Raw genomic sequence first — 23,586 nt, forward strand, 5'->3', positions numbered from 1 at the left:
GTGTCCCTTTGTTCTTTCCTTCTAGCTCTGTCAAAGATGCACTGGACACCAGAGCATGCTCAGCCCCTGAATCAGTGGCCCGAGCAGCACCTTGATGTCTCCTCCACCACCTCCTCACCTGCCCACAAATCTGATCTCTACCATAGCAGTCGGCAGCGCTTCAACTATGCCTGGGCCAATGATGACATCTCTGCTCTGACTGCTTCCAACCTGCTGAAGAGGTATGCGGAGAAGTACTCAGGAGTCCTGGACTCCCCTTATGACCGGCCATCAGCACTCAACACCTATGGGGAAGGTGCCTTTGGACCCCTCAATGGACAGAAGGGGGAGGTGGAGCCTTGGTCAATGGCCCACAGCTCCGAAGGAGTTTACCCTCTGACCCCAATGCATGATGGATTGTCCAGCTCCAAGGGGATTGTTCCTCCTCCTGTCACACCGGGTAACAGTCTTGGTACTTCCCCTGTGGTCTCCACTAACCTGTCTGACTCAATTTATTCCAGTAACACTTGTGGGGGACCCACCACATCTGGCAGCCTCGGGGCATCTCAGGAGTATCCTTCGGGCTACAGTGGAGCCTACCTGCCCTCAGGCTATTGCAGTCAGCCCACTTCAGCACTTCCCCCTCCGCACCCATCAACCCACCTGCATAGCTCTGGCCTCTTGCAGCCCAGCCATCCTTCTACCACCCTTGTCCCTGGATACACTTCTTCTGGACCCATGTACAATTACGCTTCGGGTAGCTACCCAGCCCAGCCCAGTTATGGTGCCATCCACCCTCCCCATCCTTCAGCCTCATATTTACCCTCAGGCATTGCTGCCCCCACACCCATTCCCCCTTCCTCTCGCCCCCCTGTGGTCCCTGGTTACAGCTACCAGAGTCCTCTCTCTGTAGCACCCTTGAGTGGTGAATCAGGGAGCTCTTTGAAAAGAAAGGCCTTTGATATTGCTGGTGGGGAGGACGATGGCGAAGGCAGGTATCGCAAATACAGCTATGAGCAACCAAAGTCCCCATATCAGATGTCCGACAGTGGTGAATGTAGAGGGAATGGGTTCAACCGGAGCTCAGAGGTGCCTTTCAAAGGTGGGAAAAGGCCAAGTGGAGCAGGAGTGGTGGCAACCACAGTGGCTTCTGAGGAGCCCATTGGGAAGTTCAACAACCAGGCTATGAAAGGATTGGTCTCCCCAGCTTACAGTGTTAGTGAAGCCCCACTGAGAGCTAGTGAGAGCTTTGAGAAGTTCACTCCTCCAGCTGCCAATGGGGAGCATGAGGGAGATGCCTTTGCTCTAAGGATGCAGCCCAAACCACCAGCATTCAGTAGTGACAACAGCAGCCAGCCCGTAGAAGAGCAGCTGAAAACCGTGGACCCTTTCATTCTGGAATTGGTGAACAATAAGGTAATTGACTGTGGCCCTCCAGTCCAGTGGACGGACATCGCAGGGCAAGTCTCTGTCAAAGCTGCCATTGAGGAAGAGCTTGTGTGGCCCATCCTGAGGCCTGGTGCATACACTGGTGCAAGCCAACCACCCAGAACCATCCTGCTCTTTGGGCCTCGTGGCGTAGGGAAGACCCTGCTGAGCAGGTGTATTTCTACCCAGCTGGGATCCACCCTGTTGAAGCTCAGTGGGACAGCCTTGGTCTCCAAGTGGAAGGCTGAAGCTGAGAAAATCCTGCAGACCACCTTCTTTATGTCCAACTGTCGGCAGCCTGCTGTTATTCTCCTCACCGACGTAGAATCTCTCTTGGAGGACACTGCCATCTTGAAGTCCCAGTTGCTCACCTACCTGGACAAGCTTGCTACCTCAGGTGAGCAAAATGTGGTTGTCATAGCAACCACCACCAGGCCTGGTAACCTGGATGAAGCCACCCAAAGAAGGTTTGCCAAACGATTCTACATCTCCCCACCCGACAACATCGCTAGGCGGCAGATTCTGCACCATGCTTTAGCTCAGCAAAACTACTGTCTCAGTGAGAGGGAGATGGCCTCCATTGTCCAACTTACTGAAAGCTACTCGGGCAGTGAGCTCCTGCAACTCTGTCAGCAGGCAGGGACCAACAAACTGCATAGCCTGCCAGGCCAACTTCAACCCACCTCCTACAAGGATTTTGAAAGTGTTTTCTGCAAGATCCACCCTGCTGTCTCTCAGAAGGAGTTGGACTTGTATGTGGAATGGGATAAAATGTATGGGTCTCACAATTAGTGGGGAAGGGCCTGTTCCTCTTTCCAGATAATCTTTAGTCTGTTTGAGAGGAAGCCACTGGAAGCATTGAATTCTCCCTGTTTGCTCTTAAAAGCCTTGGGGCGCTGCAGGTTCCAGTTTCCGAGAGGTCTCATACCTCTCTTCCTGTGAAAATGGGGGAAAGGGTGAGAAGTCGTTTTCATCTCTTAAAAAAAAAAAAAAAAGCCACACCAATTGGATGCAAGACCTCCCCTAGACTGACTGACATGCAACTTGTTTTTTAAAAAAATGTCTGAAAGTTTGACTGTGTGGTGGTTGTCAGGTCTCTATGTTAATGAAAAGTAGTTGCTCAATGAACTCAGGATAACCTATTTATTATTAATCTGTTTTTCTAGTCAACCCTTTCCAGGCCAGCATTGTAAAATATTCCACAAGGTATTACCCTCTTCCCAGCTCCTTTTTAATGCTGCACGTCTCAAATGCTTCTGTTTGGCTCTTCACACTTCTGTAGCAGCCTCTCGCCATCTTTTTACCCTGGAGGAACCCTTGAAATAATGTTCAGGTCTCAGGGAAACCCTGCATAAAAATAGCAAAAAGTACAAAAACTTCACAATACAATTCACTTCTAACCTACACTGCCTGGCACGCAAAGTTCAAAAGAACAGTATTTAATTTTTTTCAAGCATGGTCTCTGGCAGGACCCCAGAAAGACTGTTCTGTAGGTATCAACCTATGGATCATTTACTTGTTATATCAAAACTAGGCTCATTTTCAGAGGCATATCTTACCATATAGCAGATGGCATCAGTAGGTTTTGAGGGAAGGGGGTTGGGATTTTTTAAAATGTAGATTGTTTAATAAACTAGGCTCTTTTTTATTTTTGTAATGTATGTAGTAGTGGTTTTTTTTTCTTTTTTTAACTACTCAGGAAAAAATAATTTACCTCAAAAGAAAAGAATGTTTGCATTTTTTTTAACTCAAGGAAAATAAAAATGATTTGGAGGGATTACAAATGTGCTTTATAAGGCACATAGGAGAAAAAAGCAAGAATAAACTTGAAGTTGTTACAAAGATGAAAGTTGAATGTATTTCAGGGGCGTTTCACAATATATAATGCCATAACTTTTTGTTTAAAGAAAGCATTTTTGCCATAGCATTTAGGTGGAATAATGTGTCTTCAAAGAATAACAAGTATTAGTGTTGTAGTTTCAAAGCCATGGCTAGTACCACTTTTTAAAGGAATATTTCCATTACATTTCCAAATTCCAAATGGGCAAGTCATGCTTCCTTTTCTTATGCTTTTTGTAGGATTTCTTACAGTAAGACTTCAGTAATCAAGAAAAATATCAACTTGAGCTTCCCAAAGTATTCTGAGGCAAACTTGGACCTGTGGTCCCTGTCAAGTTATCCCAAGAACTGTTGCATCTTCCCCTGCTTGGATGTCCTCAAAATGCCTGGGTTGAAACTGCCAGAATTCCCCAGCCAACATGGCCACTTCTGAGGATTGTAGGAGCCAGATTGGGGAAAGCTGGCCTATAGTATTCAGTGAGTGTCTGCATGTGGAGAAGAAAGTTTGCAGATGAATAATGGGGCCCATCCTTTTAGGCTCTTCATTGGAGGTAGAGAAACTTGTACTGCCTTCATCTGTACTCCAGAGTCATAGGTGTAGAGGAGGACACACCAGGAGAGGCTTTGGATCCACCAAAATCCAAAAACCGTCCTATTGCTCTTATCCATCCCAGAGCAGGGGAGAAGTACATCAGCCGTGGAGCTGGAATGTTTATTTCCAACCATCCTGACACTGTTTGGTTTTTCTGCCTGTTTGCTTTCTTGTCCCCTGACCTGGGAGTCAACTGAACACAACTCACAGGTAAATCTGTGTAGGTTTGTACTGCTACTCTCTATTCTGTTACATTTGCAGATGTGTGTATGGGTGAAGGGAGGGCATGTCTGGTAGACTTTTCTGTAAATCAATGGTGTTACTCTCTGTGTAAGCATACAGCAAATCCTGCATTTATGAAAATATGGTTGAAAACAGAATCTTGTGCACTTAGGGGAGACCTGTACCCTCTCAAGCTGGAGATATGGCTAATATACATGGCAGGAGGCTCTCATCTTCCTGTTTTGCATTGTCTTTTTTATGTTATGGTATGTTGACATACTGAACAGTTCAGATAGAATGGTATGTTTCTCAGCCTCAGCACCTTTAAGATGTGTGGACTTCAACTCCCAGAATTCTCCACCCAGCATGCTGGCTAGGGAATTCTGGGAGTTGAAGTCCACACAACTTAAAGATGCTGAGGTTAAGAAACACTGAGATAGAACCTACCAGCTGAATGTGTAAATCCCAAATTGGGCATAATATAAGGCCTCAGTGTGTATACATAGAGGTTTAAGTCATCTTTTGCCTCCCTCTCCCCCAAAAAACTTTCAAACCCCAAGATTAATTTTGGAGAAAAGATTGACAATTCTTCTGTCTGAACATTCCCATTTTGTAAAGGTTTACAAAAACACTTCTCAGAATATGGACAGAGATTAATGAAAGATAAACTCCCAAATATTTAACTTGCTGTAATTGACAGGGACCATCTGACTATATGAGATAATAAATTAAATTACATCTACCATATAAAGAGCTTCATTTGTATATTGATAGTGCAGTAGGTCAAACGTAAGTTCTCAGTTCAGGAGCAGTCTGAATTTGTGTAGCTCCCAGACCCTTTCTATGACCCCCAGAATTCTGCCTCCTCCTCAAGACTGCCTCGCCAAAATGTGATGGCGAACCAGCAATTGGTTTTCCTTTTCCACAAATAAGGAGTAAAAATATGGTAAAGGTGTTAATTGGGAGAACCCAAACCCTCCAAAAGGCAGAAGGTTCACTTCTTCAGAGATATACTTGTTTTGCCAAAGTCCTGGTTTATAAACCACAATGCCTTAGAGCAGAACCAAACATTGTGGCTTAGTGCAAATTCTGATCCCAGCCAGTGTCTTGTCTGGAGTACAACAATTAATATCAAATCTACTCAAATGTAGCTAAATCTGGATCCAACCCAAATCCATGTGGACAGGACCAGAGAAATGTATTTGGAGAAGAAATGTTAGGGGGATAGATGACATCTTTAGATAGGTACTTTTGAGATATTTCCATGTTCTATAGTTACAAGAATATTTCAATAAGGTCAATGTAATTTGCATGAAAAGCACAGCAGTAAAGTATGAGACAGAACAAGCACTCACATTTGCATTCAGCACTCAGTGACACCCCCTTTGCAATGTCATACTGGTGACTTCACGCGTCTTCATTATTGCTGCAAATTAATTAGCCAAAGTAAATAATAACCCTGCGTAGTTTAGAAAGGAAGCCAGAATTTCTGTTTACATCTCCAAAGATAATCTTTTCTTTAATCAAGTGGACTTTGCAAGTCCAGTCATAAGATTAGGAATCTAGACTATATAAGGACTCTGGATTCTATTAGCTGCTTAAGGATCACAAGTGAAATGGTGCAAATGGCAACATTTTTAGCGATGCAAAGCAAAGATGTTCTACATGATTCCATTTCGGACTTTTTTTCTGTCCATTTTGAGATGAAAAGAAACTTTGTAGAGTTAAAAAGCTGGCTGAAAGTTGTAAACCCTACTTCGCTGTGGCTCAAGCAGTCAATTCTCATTTACCTTTCTGTTAAACCAAAGCACTTAATATCAGAGAAAGAGAGCTGATCCAGAAGACTCCAACACAATCCTTAGGCATGGATTTAATGGGTGCCTTTGGATGAGTCACAATTTCCCAACCTCAGTTTCCCCATTTTAAAATGGAGACTTGTCTCTCACAGGCTTTAAGAGGATTTCATTAGGCACTTTGCATACAAGAAGTACTATATTTAAAAAGATTAACCTATATTCCTCTTCACCCATTGATCACTGTATGGAACCACTTAATTAAAGACCTCTTTATGGGTTGACTTAAGAGTTGATTCATACCCTTCTATCTATGTCAGCCCTTGATACTATGTAACTGGACAGTGTAACCATCTGCTTCGAAAATATTGCATTTGGAAGAATTTGCGTAACAAGGTAGTATTCAGTCATTGCTGGCTCTTTCACAGATATAAATAATTTAATATTAGACATATTGCATAGGGAACCAATACAATTTGCTACAAGTACCCTTCCCTCAATTGCTTTACCATCTGTAGGGCAAAAACACCAAGCTTTATCAGTCTTCCTATGTGGTGAAACAGCTAGATGACTGAAGAGTTGTTTCAGGAGACCAAACAGCAGAAAAAGTCAGGGTTAAGTGTCCAGTCTTCCCATTTGCTTTTTCTTTCCAATGTTTAGCCTCTCATGACTCCTTCCTGTGAAAACCAAAAATGTGGAGAAGGAAGAGGATCACAGAAGTGATCCTTGGTCCTTTTATTAGGTGAACATCTTTCATTAGGTCTGTGTGCATTAATGGTCTACTGTATAGTCATTTAGTGTGCAAATCTAAATCTGTAAAACCCACAAAGAGAATTCCTTGTGATAAATTTAGGACAATCAAGCCATGGCACACATTCTGGTTTAATTTGATATTTTAACAAATATCTTCACTGCGTCTGTGGGTCTTGTTGGTTCATAGCCAACTTTTGCCCTACTTAACACCTTAAAGAAATCAATTACTGTCAATGTTAAAACCAGCCATAAGTTAAACAGTGATGGGAGATGGTTGAATTTCTCAGTAAGAAAATTCCATTTGATCAGTTAGCACTTTATTTTGGAATTAATGGAACATTATTGTAACTGAGTTTTTTTTTCTTATTTGTTTATATTTATATTTTCCTGCCATTATTATTTCTTTGTGAAACTATCTCTGTTTTGTATACTCTGTCTCTTTTGTTCATTCTAATGTCTGTTAATTTTTTTCCCTTCTTACTTGCTCCTACTTTTTGTTGTATTCTCAAGAACACTTAGCAATTTATAAATCATTGTAATCCTAGTGATTGATAAACACTTGTAGGGAATTTTCTGGGGTTTTTTTTCCTAACTGAAGAAGCAACCTGGAATGTTGTACAGTACTTCCCAAAATCAGAGGCCAGCTGTATATTCACTTGGCGGTCATTCTTCCTGACATCTTTTAATGCAAGGGTGGAAAGAACTCATAAGAGGAGCTGCTCTTCCTTCTGTCTGATTCTGCCCTACCCAGACTCTGCAACTACTTCCACAAGCTGAAACATATGACTGGAATGGAAAAAAACCCCTGCAAGTAAACTGGAGGAAATAGCTGGAATGGAAGGTTTTTAGGGAATAACAAACTGGAGGAAGACTAAGTACTTCTTTCCTACAGATTCCTGCTATCTCCACAGGATATTAGGTATTTGCCTCCTTGTTTTTTATTCTGTTGAAAGATCACTGACTTCTGAATTACTAGGAAGGGGCTTTCCATGCTTTGGTTGAGGGGTTGTTTTTACTATCTGCTTTTCCTAAGCTTAGATATTCCTCATCCCTCAGTACAGACTTCTCTTTTTCCTCCTGCAGAGAAATGGGGAGATATTTCAGCCTAGACCTCTCCACGTTTATCATGGCCAAATTGTTTCCTCCCCGTGTGGACCATACCAAATTCTCCTTTCTTCTCTGGCTATTTTCCTTGGTTTCTCTGTCCTCCTTTAGCCACTCATTATGTAAGCTTGTGGTTTTTCCCTGTTCCCAGTCTTTTTTGCTTCTCCTGTCTGGGATGACCACTTGTACGCGTGATATCAGCTGTTTTTCAGAAAGTTTAATAGGAGCTGAAGGGTAAGGGGAAAACTTGTCAAGATCTCAGCATTGGAAAGGGCAGGTTGAGTTTTCTCCTGCATTTCATTTTCCTGATGATGATCTTTTCCTTCCTCTTGGCTGGCCTGGGAGCAAACAACAATAAAAATGTATCATCTGAGATCAGAAATTAAACTAGCACTTTCTTGAGGCTTGAACGGAAGCTTCCAACAAAGCAGTATTCATCTCATATGCAACCATGCTTGTATTCCCCAAGACACAAATAAACAACAGGAAAGACTCACATACATACAGGTCCAGATCTAGTCTGGAGGTGAAGGTCCTCCCAATGTAACACTTTCCAAGACTTGCAGTGTTACCATGGAACATTGTGATGGAACAATACAATTCTTTGTTTCAGTTATGTCAGGAACAATTGCCAATTCATTCCATATTACAAAATTCAGTAACTTTTCTCAGCTAAAGTTTGCTACAATTTATCTTTTCTCTTTTACAACACCAAATGTAGTACATGGTATGGTACATTTTTCTGAAAATGACAACATTTTCTTCAAGGTTGTGTGTTTGGAGATGAAACAGGAAAGTCTTTTCCTGATCACATCAATAAATCAAAATTAGCCTGCTTTTAGTTGCTGATGCATACTGGGTTTCCCTTTTTTTCATGCTAGATAAATCTGTTTCAAAATAAATCATTGCAAATACAGGAACATTTAGGGAACCATGCAACTGTACATTTGAGCACTGAATTCAGATTTCTTTGCACAGAATGCAGCTTGTGTAAATAGCGTGTGGATCCATTATAGAGTGTTCTCTAGAAGTCGGTCACGTAATTTCTGCTAGAAATATAATGTGTGACAGTGATTCTGTTCTGACTCAAGGACTACTTAGGCACCAAAGATTTAAAGACCTCCTTGACCTTTGACTGTCCAGTGTGAGGATATTCATTCACAGGCATCCTCCTCTTGAAGACGTTTTGTGGTGGTATATTGTAATGTGATAGGATGCAGTAGGGAGTCTTTTCACAAGGCGCATCACACATTGTACCCTCATAAAAGTGTTGTGTTATTCTTTTTGCCAATAAATTAACTCTAAGATGAGAATTGGTATAAGGTGAGCCAGTTCATATAAGGTTCATTGGGGCTGCACCTGGTCTGGCCCTAGCTATTGGCTGGAGTGCTGCGTGTATACCTGGGGGCATGGATCAAGGAAGACTGAAGGAGGCTGGCTCATAACTGGCATGCATTGGTTAGCTCTCCAGATTATTTTCTTTAGAAATAAAACCGAATCCCAATGCTTTTCTTCTGTTTCCTTAAGAAACTTGGGAAAAAAGGCAAGGTATGGGATTAGGTTACCCAGGAGAGTAACGCTGATCTGGTCTGCTTCATTGGCATGAGCAAGGAAAAATCATTTTTGTTTTTTGCCTTTTCTGAGGTAAAGCAGGAGACCATTAATGGTAGAGGTTTTTTGGAAGGACAACTTTTGTGATTCTGAGACTAGGAAATGAATTTGTAGGAATTAACTGAAAAGAAAAGTATTTGGAGAGGTTGGTGTTGGAAGTTTAGGATTCACTTCCGATGGATATTCAGCTTTTGGTCTTGGAGATGTTACCTTTCTGTTGATCTTGCTGGTTTGCCTTCTAGGAAAATAAACACTGGGTTTCAAATGTGCAAATAAATCAAAGGCCTAGTATGGAGTTTGGAATTCAAACCCCAGGTTTGAGTTCACACCTAATTTTTAGTTTTAGGCCAATTATTCATCTATATGTAATCCTTTACTCAGTCAATGACAATAGCCAACTACACATCTTCAGGGACTTTACACAAACAGCATCCTTTCCTAATTGTTTGTTCCCAGTACACTGAGATATGAAGTTTAGTCTTTCTTTAGTTGCCCCCATTGATACAAGAGGCTTCCATGCACCAGTCTAAAATTAGAGCCAGTGGAACTGGAACAAATGTAGGTGTTGTAGTGGTGATTCATCAGATGGAGGGGGCTTACTCCCATTTGGGGGGAAACATTTGCTGTGTATTTTTGCATGTGTTCATGAGGAAGAAGAAAAATATTATGCTGCTTCCATTTTTACCCCAATATATGTGTTTGATGAAACATTTGTTTCCCCTGTGCTGCAGTTATCATTAATAACATTGGTTCTATTTATCTAAACTCCTAGTCCAGGGGGATGGAGTTGCTGAAAGCTGGAGGGCGCCTATGCAGACTCCAGTGGCAATAGCTCTTTGCTCGTTGCGGCTAAATACTTTTAATGATCCTACAATCTCTGTGTGTGTGTGTGTGTTTGCGCACACATGTACATGTACATGCGTGCATATGTGTGGCTGCAATTTACCACACATTCTAAACCTAACAGCTCCCTTAGCTTTAGACAGCTATGGCAATCTGTCAGGGCACACAGTGAAACTGATTCATGCTTGTTGATCAGTGTCTGGATTTAAAGGTTAGCCTTTGAAAACACTAATTTCAGTATCTTGAAGACGTGTGTCTTTCTCATTTTCATTTCATCCCCTTTCCTTTCTTACACCCACAGATAAAAGTTTGCCAGGTTTATCAAGCCACTTCTTTTAAAGCAGCATGAATCTGGGAAACAGTTTGCAAACTGTGGTTCAGTCATGAATGTTAAGCCTGCTATCAAAAGATGCCCCTTTGAATGTACACTTTTGTATGTCTGGTAGAGAGCACAAAACATCAAAAAGGCACAATGCAACCCATGTCCACTCTGTGGGATCAGGGTTCCTGATCTCACAGAGCATTCCCTGAGCAAATTGCAGGGGTTTCATCGGTCCACTTCCTTTGGCACATCTTATGCCTTCTGGCGAATCGCCTTCTGTGAGAGATGGTGGCAATGGGGTCTGTAGCAGGAAAGCCACTTTTTTTTCCTACCATCAGGAGCCTTTTGAATAGAATTCTGCTCAGGGGATCCAACTCAGCATATTAGGTTCATGCATGGAGACTCTATTAGTTAATTCTGCTAGATTATACTTGTCTTTAATCTTTAAGTATCTTAGCCTTTTAAGATACATCTTTTTTCTTCCAATAGACCACTGGATTTCCAAATGCTTGGGAGGAACTCCAGAGACTTTAAAACAACTGATCTTCTATTAAAATCAAAGCTCAGGCTTTGCTATAATATCAAAGATAGCTTGTCCACCCCTTTCCATGTTCCTTGGCAATGCCCAGCTACAGAGCCGCATCTTTAGATTGTGTTTTTCGTTCATGTGGGGCAGTAAGAAAGCCCAACGGGACTGGGCAGAATTCTGTGTGAATTAACCACATGGTCTTAGAACATGGATTCTCGGCAATCCAGAAGGGTCCCCCATCAGACGCATCACTAGAAAAAGAATCTGCTGTCAATAACCTATAAAAGCCATCGCAGGAGATGAGGGAAGCCCATAGTTAGTAAATCATGCTAAGTGGCCAGGCAGGCGTCAAAATGCAACTTACAATGGAATTCGTGACCTGGGATATATGAAGTTCTATAGTGTGGGTAAAGTTGGTTCAGATTTTATAAAAGGAACTGGTCATAGCAGCAGGCACAGTCTCTTCATGTCATTTTAGTGCCTTCACTGCAAACTTATCTCATAGGTAGCAATGCGATATACCTCAGGAAGATTTTTTTTTTTTTTTTTTTTGGTTTCCTCCAAAAAGTGGTACTGGAATTTTGAAGAATTTTTTTTTTAATCGTCTTTGACTTTGTACATCCTCTGTAACCATTTCTACCTCATTTTGCAACATATTGTACATGAAAGTATTTAATTCATGTCTTATTAATGTCTGAAAAGAAATGCGTTTGAACTGTAATGGTCTACCTCAGAAAATACTGTATTTTAAAAAGAAAAGTATTTCACAGTATTAAAGAGATTACAAGGAATGAAAAGGTGTTGATTATTTTTGTTTTTAATTAAAATCAATCTGTGGACCATTGTCTTCTCAATAATAGAACTGAGAAATGTAAGAGGAGATTTTGACATTTTCTTGCATGAACAAGTACATCAAAACAATCTGAATATATAACAGCAGCTGTGAGTAAACGAGTTTTGTATACTGCCCATTTATTTTGTTATAGTTTAGAATTTTCTTTAGGAACTTTTTTTCTTTCATTATATGAACATATATAAGATGCACATAGATACAGTGGTACCTCGGGATACGAGCTTAATCCGTTCTGTGACTCTGGACGTATCCCGAGTTGGTCGCAACCCGAGGCAATTTTCTCTTCAGAGCCTTACTCCCACCAAGCCTGCTCTACATTTTCTTTGGAGCCATGCTAACACACACACCAAAAACCTTCGCAAAACACTGCAAAACACACCACAAGCCTCACCGAACGTCTCCTTGCTACCGCGACCTCGCCCACAGGAAGCCGCGACCGCGTGGCAGCAGGGAAAATGGCCGCGGATCCGGTTCGTTAGTAGAGGCGTTCGTATCCTGAGGTAAATTTTCCCTGCCGAAGCTGGCCGTAACCCAAAATGTTCGTTAGTAGAGGCGTTCGTATCCCGAGGTACCACTGTACTAATGTACTCAATGGTAAAGCTTTTAAAAAGCCAATAAAACATAGAGTAGATTTGAAATACTGATGAAGCAATAGGTGATGCACATTGTCAAGGTTAACTGGTGGGGTTCATACAACATCCTAAGATATAAACCATGATTTATAAATCCCAACAGCTGGATTGGCACAACATCTAGAGCCAAATTGAACAAGCCATATTATTGGTCAATGAGATATGAACCCAACCAAGTTTGCCAAGTTCCACATAATGTAAAAGCACAATGTTCACAGATGAAAGACTTAAAGGAAGATTCATGGATCATGTGGAATCCAAGGCCCACTGCCTCAGAAGTCAGTCACACCAGGTTATAAGGGACTTCATCTCTAGTAAGAATGCTCTATTTTTCCATCTTCAACCGTACTATGGATCCCTTGCCAAAGCCTTGATGCTAAATAACAACACTTTGTAACATTGCAGGTTTTATAAAAGACCTTATCAGGGAGCAGAAAATCAACATAGAAGCTGTCTGATTGTCCAAGAATTGCTGCTACAAGGGGAACAATCAGTGGTATAAAACCTGCAACGTGAAAGAATGGGTGTTATTGATCCTACCTTTTGTGTGCCGCAGGGGCAGAGGATGGGCCTTGGGGTGCTTGGGAGACCTACTCTGTCACTGCGCTGAAAGAACAGCGTTATAAAAGCCTGGTGGTAGTTTGAGTAAGTCAGGGAGTAAATATAGGAGCCATGCCTCTTCGAGCAATTGGCTTTGGTAACAGAAAAACTGGGCAGTCGGTTCAAATTATACTGCAGCTCAATTCTGAGTAATTGTTGGGCAGATCAAGTTCTTAGCCTGAGACCAGCCAACGTCTGAGAAAGGCCGCATGAAAGGAGTTTCTGCTTAAGGGACTTCTTCCAAGTGGGCTGGAAACTATCACTTAAAATGATGTTGAACAGCCCTAGTAAGAATGTTAACCCTACTCTATGTTTTATTCTTCTAAATGGATACACATCTAAGTAGAAATTACCATTACCAGAGAAATTTGCCAAAGTTATCTGCCCTTCAGATCTAATTATTCACTATAGTTACATAGCTGTATATTGACGTAGCTCAGAGAATGGAAAAGGTATCTTAAAAGAGACGGAGGGGTCTTCAGTCCAGCCAGCTGGCAGTCAGTGCACCCTCCAGATGACCACTGGGAGAAAGCAAAAGCCTGCATGTAATGGTTTGTACTTGGAAAGAAATATGAGCATCTGCGGTGAGAGAGAGTTTTATGAAGGCACCAAGCTTAGCCTCCATGGGGAGTCGGGAGACGGTGCAAGGCCAGGTAAGGCAGGAGTTCCTGCCAGTGGGGAAAGGCCCATTCCCAAGCTCCCCATTGTCCAGTGCTTCTGTTAGAAAGCTGATCCTACTGTGATTCTTCACACATCCTAGCTAAGCTGGAAATAAATGGTCTTAGCTACCAACAGAAACACTGATCTGGGATCACCGGGCTGCAGAACTGACGGGGGACCCGTCAGTGCCGCACGTTACAATGTTTTTAACAGTAAAACTAGAGTGGAGAAGATGTCTGTGGAAGAAGCCTGCTGACCAAGCACCTAGGAGGTCACCAACTGATACCCTAGCTCTGTGTCCAGAGCAGTTTCACAACTCTTTGGATGCATTGGAAAAATTAGCTTTAAATAATTCATGAATATGTGATTGCTTCATCTGATTTGAAAAGACAAGGGGTCTGCCTGAAGTATAAGAGAGATGTGTGCATCTCTCTCATTCCAAATGGAGAGTTCAGAGAAAGCTGGGCTCCTGCCTGCTGAAAACTCACGCTGACTTCTCTTTTTATAGCCTCTTCAGATGTATTCTGGCCTATGGGGAAAAAAGGCCCTGGCACTCACTGCTCCCTGTGAATAGAGAACCAGAGGAAGAGTGGAGGTGGAATGCTGCTGCTGCTGCCCCCTGGTGGCAGATTCTGTCATGGTGGTTTAAACAAACCTGCCTGAATGCCAGCCCTGCTCGGTGAGACCAACCTGTTTGTTGGAAATGCTTGCTTTCCTTGAGAACGTTGCACAGTGTGTCTTGACCACAATCTCACAATGGAAAGGTAGCATTTGTACAAGATCAGGGAATTCGTAATTCAGAGCCCTGGGATCACGGGGTTCCTGGCCGCACTCGTCTTCCCGTGCATCTCCCGAGCAGGCCTCTGCTGTGAGCGCTTCATTTCTTCCGGTCCCTTGACAATAACCTCCAGTGGACTGGCATGAGGGCAAGAAAATGCCGCTTAGTTAAAATGCTGTGGGAGAGACTTAGCTCTTTGGAGGCAGCAGCCATAGATCTCCCCGTAACATTTCATTGTGCTTTCTCAGCTTGCGCTGAAACTGTAATGTAATTCCCTTGACTTTTATCTTAGGATTGTTTGAACCCAGCTACTATAGCTTATAAACCATGATTTCTGATTTATAGTAGCCTAACTGCACTGTCAACTGTGACTTAACAAGCCCCAGTTTAGCCAGATCCAAAAAGCTGCCTTGATGATACAAAACGAGGTGACAGGCTTCTGAACCCAACCCAATTGCTGGAGCAGGCAGAACAGGAGAGCGTTTTTGAGCCTCTGGCAGGCGTGCCACTCTTATGTGGCAAGCATTCAAAACCACGATATCCCTACCTACAATCTGAAGCAATGTAGCCCACATTTGGCTGCTGCCTTCTGTCTGCTTTCTTCCCATGGCATGTGTCTCTATGCCATCCAGCTATCTGGTCCTTGGGGCCACAAAATACGCTCCCACTTCTGAATGCAGTGTATCTGCTAGCGAGGGAATTAAGGGGATTCAAAAGGTGGATCACTTGCAAGCTTTGGATAGGTAAAAACCATCTGCCAACCTGGGAGATCTACAATGTCTGGATCCGACCACTGTTGACAAAACCTGTTGCCAATTTGCCATGCTATCTAGCCATCCTTGAGCAAAGACTGATCTCACTGTGATAGGACTGAGCTGGAACGGAAGTTTACCTGGTTTCCAAAGGTTTCTATTCACACTACCACGCGTGTGTTATTCCGTTTTCCAATATACAAATGTCTGTTTTACATCTAAGAACTGTTTTAATGGCCTCTATCAATAGGCGATGATTATGTACTTAATTGCACATCCTCATTTCATTCCCTTCTAATCCCTGCACTATTTGCCATCATCTATCCCAGCTGTTTGTGAGGGGTGGCTGGGTGGCTGGATGTATTTCTGTGCATCTGACAAGTGGACTATAGTTCACAGAAGCCTACAGTTCAATAAACGTATTTGCCTTCGAGGTGCTACACCCAATTGGCCCTCTGGAAATTATCCACGCTGCTTGCTGAGGAACATGGGAAAATCCCGGAGAGTTTGCTAAAGCCATTTCCAAAGGTGGGTGGGTCAGGAAGAAGGATCTCCTTTACTGCAGTTGAGGACAGCGCATGTTTCCTTGGTCCAAGTCAGAGAAGCAGCTTTGAAATGGTCTTTTCCACCCTTTGGAATCAATGAACGTAACGAGAACGAGGAGTGCCCTTTGTGGGCCTCCCTGCTCAGTCACCAACTGTGGAAGATTTGTTTTCATTCCACAGCTAGGCAGTAACTTCTTCTTTTTTTTAAGGGGAGTTGGGGGGGGCGAGCTAGGGGTATTCCTAACAGGGAACAATGAAACCACTGTGCCTTTCTAATGGGCCTGTGGGAGGTTTTAGGGGAAGGTGTTTCCTTCTAGTTGGTTATTCGCCAGGCAGCAGACTTTTCCAGAAACAGTGGTCCAAAGGCACAATTAGGGAAAGGAGGCCAATCTGAATTTTCAGAAACTGCAGGAGGGAAGCGCAGATCCAAGTATTCTAGGAGCAGGCTGTGTGCTTATGTACAAATGTGGGGACAGGGAATCCCCTCTCCTCTCCTAGGGAGGTTCCTTCAATCTGCAGCAATCACGTAAAGAGGGTTGCCCTCTTAGGGGCTGGTCTTTCCCAACCTGCTGCCCTGCAGCACTCGTGACTATAAGGCCCATCATCCCCAGAGAGCAAAGCCATGTTGCCTGATGGATGAGGGGAATTGTAATCCAATACATCTGGAAGGCTCCAAGTTGGAGAAGGCCACTGTATACCTATACATTGAAAGGGACCAATCGTACATGGAAGCAAAGAAGATCAGTGGGGTGGGTTATCTCACATGATTGATTACTTATTTCTGAGGCATAAATCCCTTACTCTAAATAGCCACTCATCATCCTCCTAGCACACATGTTAGCGCAACCCATCTGGAGGGCATCACCTTAGGGTGATCTAAAAATTGAAACTATTGTTAGAAGCACTGACCTGGACTTGCATACCCAGGCTGCCAGCTCACATCTCTTAAAATTAATCTCTGCTTAAAAAAATGGACTGTGACAGTTTCTCCTATATTTTACCCTTTTATTAGGCAAGAGTGAAAGGCAGTGGCTTTTAACCAACCTTTAAATACTCTGTTTAAAAAGTGTTAATAGGCAATTGACAGATTACTAATTCCCCATTTTAATAGATAGATTCAACGCATAAAAGATAACACTTAAACATATCCATAGAAAATAATAACCACTTGCCAAAATCAACTATATTTTCATTGGGAAGATGAAAATATCCATCCTTACAGACAAGAAGTCAATAATTTACCCCAAATGAAACACATAACAGATAAAAAAAGCATTGTGGGACAGTCAACACTTTATATTTTACTTTATAATGATCCCATTTCTGTGCCTTTCATAACAATCTGACATACAGCAATTCAGCAAATAAAGCTTTTGCTACCTCTCATCTTTCTGCATTTGGCTCTTAAAACAGCCTGGTTGAACAATGCTAATTTTAAAAGCTGAGAGCTTGTAATTTTAAGCTGCCCTTTGAGCTAGTATATGGAAAGCATGGAATTGCCACTTGTCACCTATTAAGGCTTGCTCTGAAGACCATCATGTTCCAGTTCTGTTTTAAGAAGGGGAAATCTCTTTAGAAAGAGCACTAATTCAGGGCCAGAAGCAAAGTTTTTTGATGTCTCTGAATGAAAGTGAAGGCTGATCAATCTCTTCGGAGTTTTAATTCTTGGGTTTGTGCTGCCATCTGCTGATCCAAACAGAACTACAAGAGGCCAGAAAAACCCAGCCCTTCCTCACTTGCCCTTAGCCACTTCGCGAACAAACTCCAGCAACCTCTTTTTTCCTGCCATGTGCTCACGAGGTTGCCTTCCACTCACCCCCAACCCATCCCTGAGGCTTCACAGAGCCTACAGCAACCCATGAACCAGGCTTTCTCCAGGGAGGGGGAATGGAAGTAGAACCCTTTGCTGGCTCTCTCTATGACGTAATATGTGCTCAAGGTTTTAAGATTCCACAGAAAATTCTCTACACTATTCCAAGAAGTGCCCCTTGTTCTGGAAGTCAAATCAGGTAACTGGCAATATTTGTCCCTACTTTTAGGGCAGCTTTTCCCAAACTGAAGCCCCCCAAATGTGCTGGATCTTAACTCCCATCACTTTCAGCCTCCAAATCAAGCAGGCTTGGATATATGACCATTTCAGTTTGTGGTATTTTTATGGTGAATGTTGCCTTTTGGAGCCTCAACTTGATCATTTCCCCTGAGCTAAACAGATTGGAAAACCTATTCGTGATTAAACTGGTGGACACCTCAGGCAGTTATGACAGGCAATTCTAGAAAATTAGGGAGACAGGGTAGTTGTGGGTCACATCCCATGGTAGCTCTGTAGTTAACTATACCATGATTTCCTCAATTAAATCTATTGTCTGGGATAGCACAATACACCAAACCATTAATTAACCCCAGACTAGGTTTGTACAACACACGGGCCCTCAAATTAGGCCCAGCACATTTTAGCCTAGTGGGTGTGTGTGTGTGTGATTGTAGCCAAGGGCATCTTAGGAGTGTTACAAGCAAAGGAGGACAATTGCAGACCAAAGTCCTATTTAGACTTTTTAGACTATTTATTTATTATTATTTATTATTATTATTTATTTAGACTATTTAGACTATTTAGTCCGTGCTTTTCCTTACAGTTAGTTTAGGGTACTTCTTTCCTCTGGCCATGAGCAAAATGCCATCCCTTTGTTACCAAGCTACCCCAAGTTATTCCACACTTGTTGTATGATCTAGTGTGCAGTTTCCAGAGAGGCTTGGGCACATTTGTGTTTTTTCCCTTGTGTTCATATATACTTTTTGAACTAGCAAGGAAAGGAAAACAGATGTTTTACATCTCTGCCGTGATCCAACACATCTCATCCAGTGAAGGAGGCTTTCTTACGCACAGGTTACACAGGTGCAACTTCCCAGCAAGTTTAACCAAGATCAGCTAGCTCAGTGTTTCTCAACCTCAGCCACTTTAAGAGGTGTGGACTTCAACTCCCAGTATTCCCCAGCCAGCCTTGCCTTCTGGGAGTTGAAGTCCACACCTCTTAAAGTGGCTGAGGTTGAGAAACACTGAGCTAGATGCTACTGCCTGCCAGTAACCTGTATTTGCATGCAAACATGCTAGAAAGAAATCTCATTAAATGTAACTGGATTTCTGAAAGATTGTGCTCGAGAGAGAGAGAGAGAGAGAGAGAGAGAGAGAGAGAGAGAGAGAGAGAGAGAGAAGCAAATTAATGATACCCTCTCCTCATTAAACACGCACACCTACCTACCCAGCTACGTATCATAGCCAATAAGGACTAATTCTGTCACTGAAGAAGAAAAGTCCGGTAAGCGGTCTACATATGTGAGAGCGCTTTCTCAACCCTCCCGCTTTTCAGAGCCTTCTGAATGCGGCCTCTGCTCGGCCTCGGCCTCGCCCTTTCCTTGCTCGCCCTGCCTGCCTTCTGCGACGACACGGTGGCCGACGACATCGGGGCCCACATGATGGCTCGCATCTCGGAGCTCCTCTCCCCGGAGGAATGCCAGGCCTTCCACCTCAAACTCCTGGGCCCCGAGGAGAACGTGGAGAAGGAGCTGGAGCGCCTCTCCGAGAAGAAGAACCCCGTCGCCCGCCCCGGCCGCCCCCGCCGCCGCCGCGACATCATCAGCACCGCCCAGTGCCAAGAGACGCTGCAGCGCTGGCTGGAGACGGAGGGCGACAGCATGTACTGGGACCGCCTGTCCCGGGCGCTCCAGCTGATCGGCCGCCCCGACGTCTCGCTGGAGCTGGGCAAGAACCTCAACCAGGACAAGAACCTGGAGATTAAGAGGAACGTGGAGGAGTACCACCAGACGGTGCAGCGCCTGACCTCCTCGCTGCTCCTGGACGAGAGCGCGGAGGGGAGCGGGCGAGGCCGGCGGCGGCGCCAGGGCCAGGGCTCCGCGGCGCGCCGCGAGCGGGGCGCGTGGGACGGCCTGGAGCTGATCGTCGAGCGGAAACCGCTGCCGCCCTACAACAGGAGCCTCTTTGAGTGGGCCGCGCCCGTAGCGACGGGGGTGCTCAGCGGCTTCCTGACGTCCTTCATCCTGGCGGCGCTGGCGCTCTACTCTTTCGTTTGGATCCTGAACGGAGGGAGCGCGGACGCCGCGCGGCCCGCCAAGGAGCCTCTGCCCGCGACGGTCTTCCGCCCGCCCCCCACCAGCCGCGGGGGCGTCTACTACACGTTTCAGCAGCTGGAAAGATATGGCGGGAAGACGGGTGACGACGCAGATGAGGACGAAGCAGCCTTGGATTAAACCGTCGCCAGCCAAAGCCGGCTTCTCTTCTGAAGAGCGGAGACAATAAAGCCGGCTCGGTTATTCTGCATAATCTGCTTTCTCTCGGCGAGGGCAGAGCGTTCCCCGGCTGAGCCACCTCGCTGGCTCTCCTTGGGCACCGGGGCCTCACCCGCCGGGCATTCCTTCCTCTGCTAGAGTGATTTCCCTCTTTTCCCTGCAGGGGGCGCTCCTCAGTTCCTCACTTCCCCCGTTCGGCAGGAGAGCCGCGGGGTGAGGTCTCCCTTGCCTTTGCCAAAGGCTTCTGTCACTCACCAGCCTCCTGCTTTTGCCTCAGGGGCAAAGATGGGCAAGGCACCAGTAGGCCCAGAAGATTCAGACTGGGGTTTTTTAGCAGATGCAGCTGTGTTCCTTTTTAGATGATAGGTGGCATCTGCTAACGTTCTCCTTGTTGCTCAGTCCATTAAGGCAAAACTGCCCTCTCATTCTTCTGTATCAGTGGTTCTCAACTTTAGCAACTTTAAAATGTGCGGACTTCAACTCCCAGAGTCCCCCAACCAGCATGGGATTTGAAGTTGAAGCTTTGGGAGTTGCAGTCCCTGCATCGCAAAGTTGCTAGGGTTGAGAAACACTGTTCTTTATAGTTACCACAACTGGCTGATACTCTGCACCGCCTCCCCCCCCCCGCAGCTTGCTATGAAAAGCAACCATTACAAATGTAGAAAGATTCCCCAGTGCATGCAATCCTGACTTTGGGCTAGTGCCACAAGTACACAGCCAAATATTCATGTAAGATCTCTGATGGTGTGTGGAAAATTTTTTTTGCCTTGGACAGATTTTTCCCAGGAAGATATTCCAAAGTACAAGCAAAGCCCCTGACACAAGTTGGATTCCACTGGATCTCATGTATCCTATTGGTCAAGAAGGGCTCCATCTCCCCTCTGACAGCTTGTTCTGCTACAGTAATTGTGTTTCTTGTGCAGTCCCCTTAAAGTCCCCAAACCATTGGCTGAGCCCCTAAGCATACAGGCATGTCATTTTGGGAGGCTTGCTCCTCCCCAAACTAACCTTTGACTCCCTCTCTTGAAGACCTTCTACTACCCTGTGGCCTTTAACAGGCAGTCGAGGAGGCTTCTTTACAGTTCCTCTGTTTTTGAGCCAACAGGTCTATTTGAAATGCTAGAAACAGGTTGTGGGCATGCTCGCAAAATGGTCAGCTGCCAGTCGCATACCAGAAGATATACGGGAGAGGTTTCTCCTCCTCCCCCCTCACACACACACTTTTAATCACTTGGCTTTTTTGTGGGCATTTGGGCTCCCTTCCAAACAAAACACTTGTGGGCTGCTCACTTCCCGTTTTGTTTTCTCAGTGTGTGCCTGCTTTTTAGGTCTAAGTGGAATGAGCAGCACTGTTGGAAACTTATCAAAGAGTGCCACTTTGCTTTGCAGGCATGCTTCCTCCCCATTTAATGTGTGTTAATTAAAATAATGTTTAAAACATTTAATCAGATGGGGCAGGGAGGTTGGCATATCCCAAAGGAAGTGTCCCCTGGTGTACTGGTGGATGGGGTCTCCATACTGGGGCCTTAGGATATCTGTCATCCCACCAGCCCTATTTTGTGGTGGGCCACCTGCACTTTCTCTCTCCTTCCATTTTCCAGCAGTGTTCTGGGCTTTTACACACTGACTGGCAGATCCTCCCTTCCAACAGGGATTCAAACAGTCCACAAATCTAATTGACTCAACGGGGAACGCTCATGCCTTCTTCCCCCAAGAAAAGTAAATAATAATAATTAGATAAAATGCCAAATCCAGTCTAAACATCTGGCTGACTCTGTGACCAACCACAATTATTTATTAAATTTACATGCCACCCGACTCCCAGCGACTCTTGGTGGTTTACAATTGTTAAAAACGTTTAAAAGCACAGAACAGTACGAAAAGCACAAAAACAGCAGAAGCAAAAAGAACAACAATGGCAAAGAAAGTAAACCCGGAAGGGAACAAAAAAGAAAGAAAGCGACATCAATCATCCTTGGCAAAGACCTGGGCGAAGAGCCAAGGCTTTAGGGTCCTTCGAAACACCAGTAGGGCGGAAGCTGTTTGAATTTTAGGGAAAATCTCATTCCAGAGGGCAGGAGCTGCTACAGAGAAGGCACGCTTCTGGGGTCCCAACAGATGGCATTGTTCAATCGATGGAACACTCCTGCGCTGCTGCATTCTGGACCAGATGAAGCTTCCAGGTTGTCTTCAAGGACGGCCCCAGGTACAGTGTGTTGCAGTAGTCAAGCCATGAGGTAACCAGGGCTTGAGTGACTGTCTGAAGGGCCCCCGATCTAGGAAAGGGCTACTGGTGCACCAGATGAAGCTGGGCAAAAGCCTTCCTGGCCACAACTCCCTCACTGAGCAATAGCTGTGAGTCCAGGAAGACCCCCAAATTATACACCATCTTTGAATGCAACCCCATCAAAGTTGGGATATCCTCAGATCTAGGTGATCCAAACACCCACAGTCACACAGTCTTGGTAGGATTGAGTCAGAGACAGTTCCTCCCCATCCAAACCTGCACAGCCTCCAGGCATCGGGACAGAACCTCGACAGCCTCACTTGGCCAGCCCGGAGTTGATATATATAATTGGGTATCATCAGTGTACTGATGATACAGAACCCCAATCCGGCTGATGACCTCACCCAGCGATTTCATGTAGATGTTGAAAAGGGGGGGGAGAGAAGAGAACCCTGTGGCACCCCACAAATGAGGGGCCTAGGAGATAATCTCTCCCTGCCAACCAACACCAAAGGGAACCAGCCCCAGAGAAAGGAGGAGAACCACCATAAAACGGTGTCCCCAATCCCCAACTCACAGAGTCAGCTCAGAAGAATACCGTGGTTAACTGAGTCGAAAGCTGCTAAGAGATCAAGCAGCACAAGGATGCATGCACCACCGCCATTCTGGCTCTGCCTCAGGTCAGCAACAAGCACAACCAGAGCTGTGTCAGCACTAAATCCTGGCCTGAAACGTGACTGAAATAGGTCTAGATAATCTGTTTCCTCCAGGGTTCTCATCAGCTGCAGGCTGACCACCTTCTCAACAACCTTCCCTCCCTGGTACTAGTTAGTAGCACATCTAAAATGGTTGGATTCTTGGTGTTCTCTGAACTTGTTTTCCTGCAGACATTTTGTTACCAGATTAGGTAACGTGTGGGAGAATGAAGTTTTGCTGGGTCAACTGTTCAACCCTGAGTTATCTATATTCCTCTAACTATTGGAACATCTAAAATCTCTCACAGATCGAAATGCCTGTCCATTTTTTAACAGGCACTTTGGCTATCCACTCAAGTCAGGGCAGTTCATAAATATACAGATTAAAATATAAATAATCAGTAAATTAAATCACAGGGCACCCATATCGATGGAGACACCTGGATGAATTTTAGTAGATTACACAAGGAGGGGTAGACTGAATATTATTTGTTTTTATGCATGCATCGTTTCACCCCTTTTCATTC

At 44.4% G+C, this 23,586-nt stretch overlaps 2 protein-coding genes across 2 annotated transcripts in view; both read left to right on the top strand.

Annotated features, from left to right (window-relative positions):
• Positions 1-11,798, top strand: part of FIGNL2 (fidgetin like 2) — a 65,253-nt gene extending 53,455 nt beyond the window's left edge. Inside the window, exon 2 of the mRNA XM_007423776.3 lies at positions 26-11,798. Coding sequence (XP_007423838.1) covers positions 37-2,199 — 2,163 coding nt within the window. The 5' untranslated portion in view covers positions 26-36 and the 3' untranslated portion in view covers positions 2,200-11,798. The remainder of the gene's footprint in view (positions 1-25) is intronic.
• The window catches only part of TMDD1 (transmembrane and death domain 1), a 32,330-nt gene continuing 8,827 nt past the window's right edge, over positions 84-23,586 (top strand). The window contains exons 1-3 of the mRNA XM_088138167.1: positions 84-221; positions 14,269-14,439; positions 19,201-22,343. Coding sequence (XP_087994293.1) covers positions 19,211-20,098 — 888 coding nt within the window. The 5' untranslated portion in view covers positions 84-221; positions 14,269-14,439; positions 19,201-19,210 and the 3' untranslated portion in view covers positions 20,099-22,343. The remainder of the gene's footprint in view (positions 222-14,268; positions 14,440-19,200; positions 22,344-23,586) is intronic.

The sequence above is a fragment of the Python bivittatus genome, unplaced genomic scaffold (genome assembly GCF_059951505.1).
Source record: "Python bivittatus isolate LINGU-HERP-01145 unplaced genomic scaffold, Pbiv_v1 ctg000220_np1212, whole genome shotgun sequence".
Lineage (NCBI taxonomy): Eukaryota > Metazoa > Chordata > Lepidosauria > Squamata > Pythonidae > Python > Python bivittatus.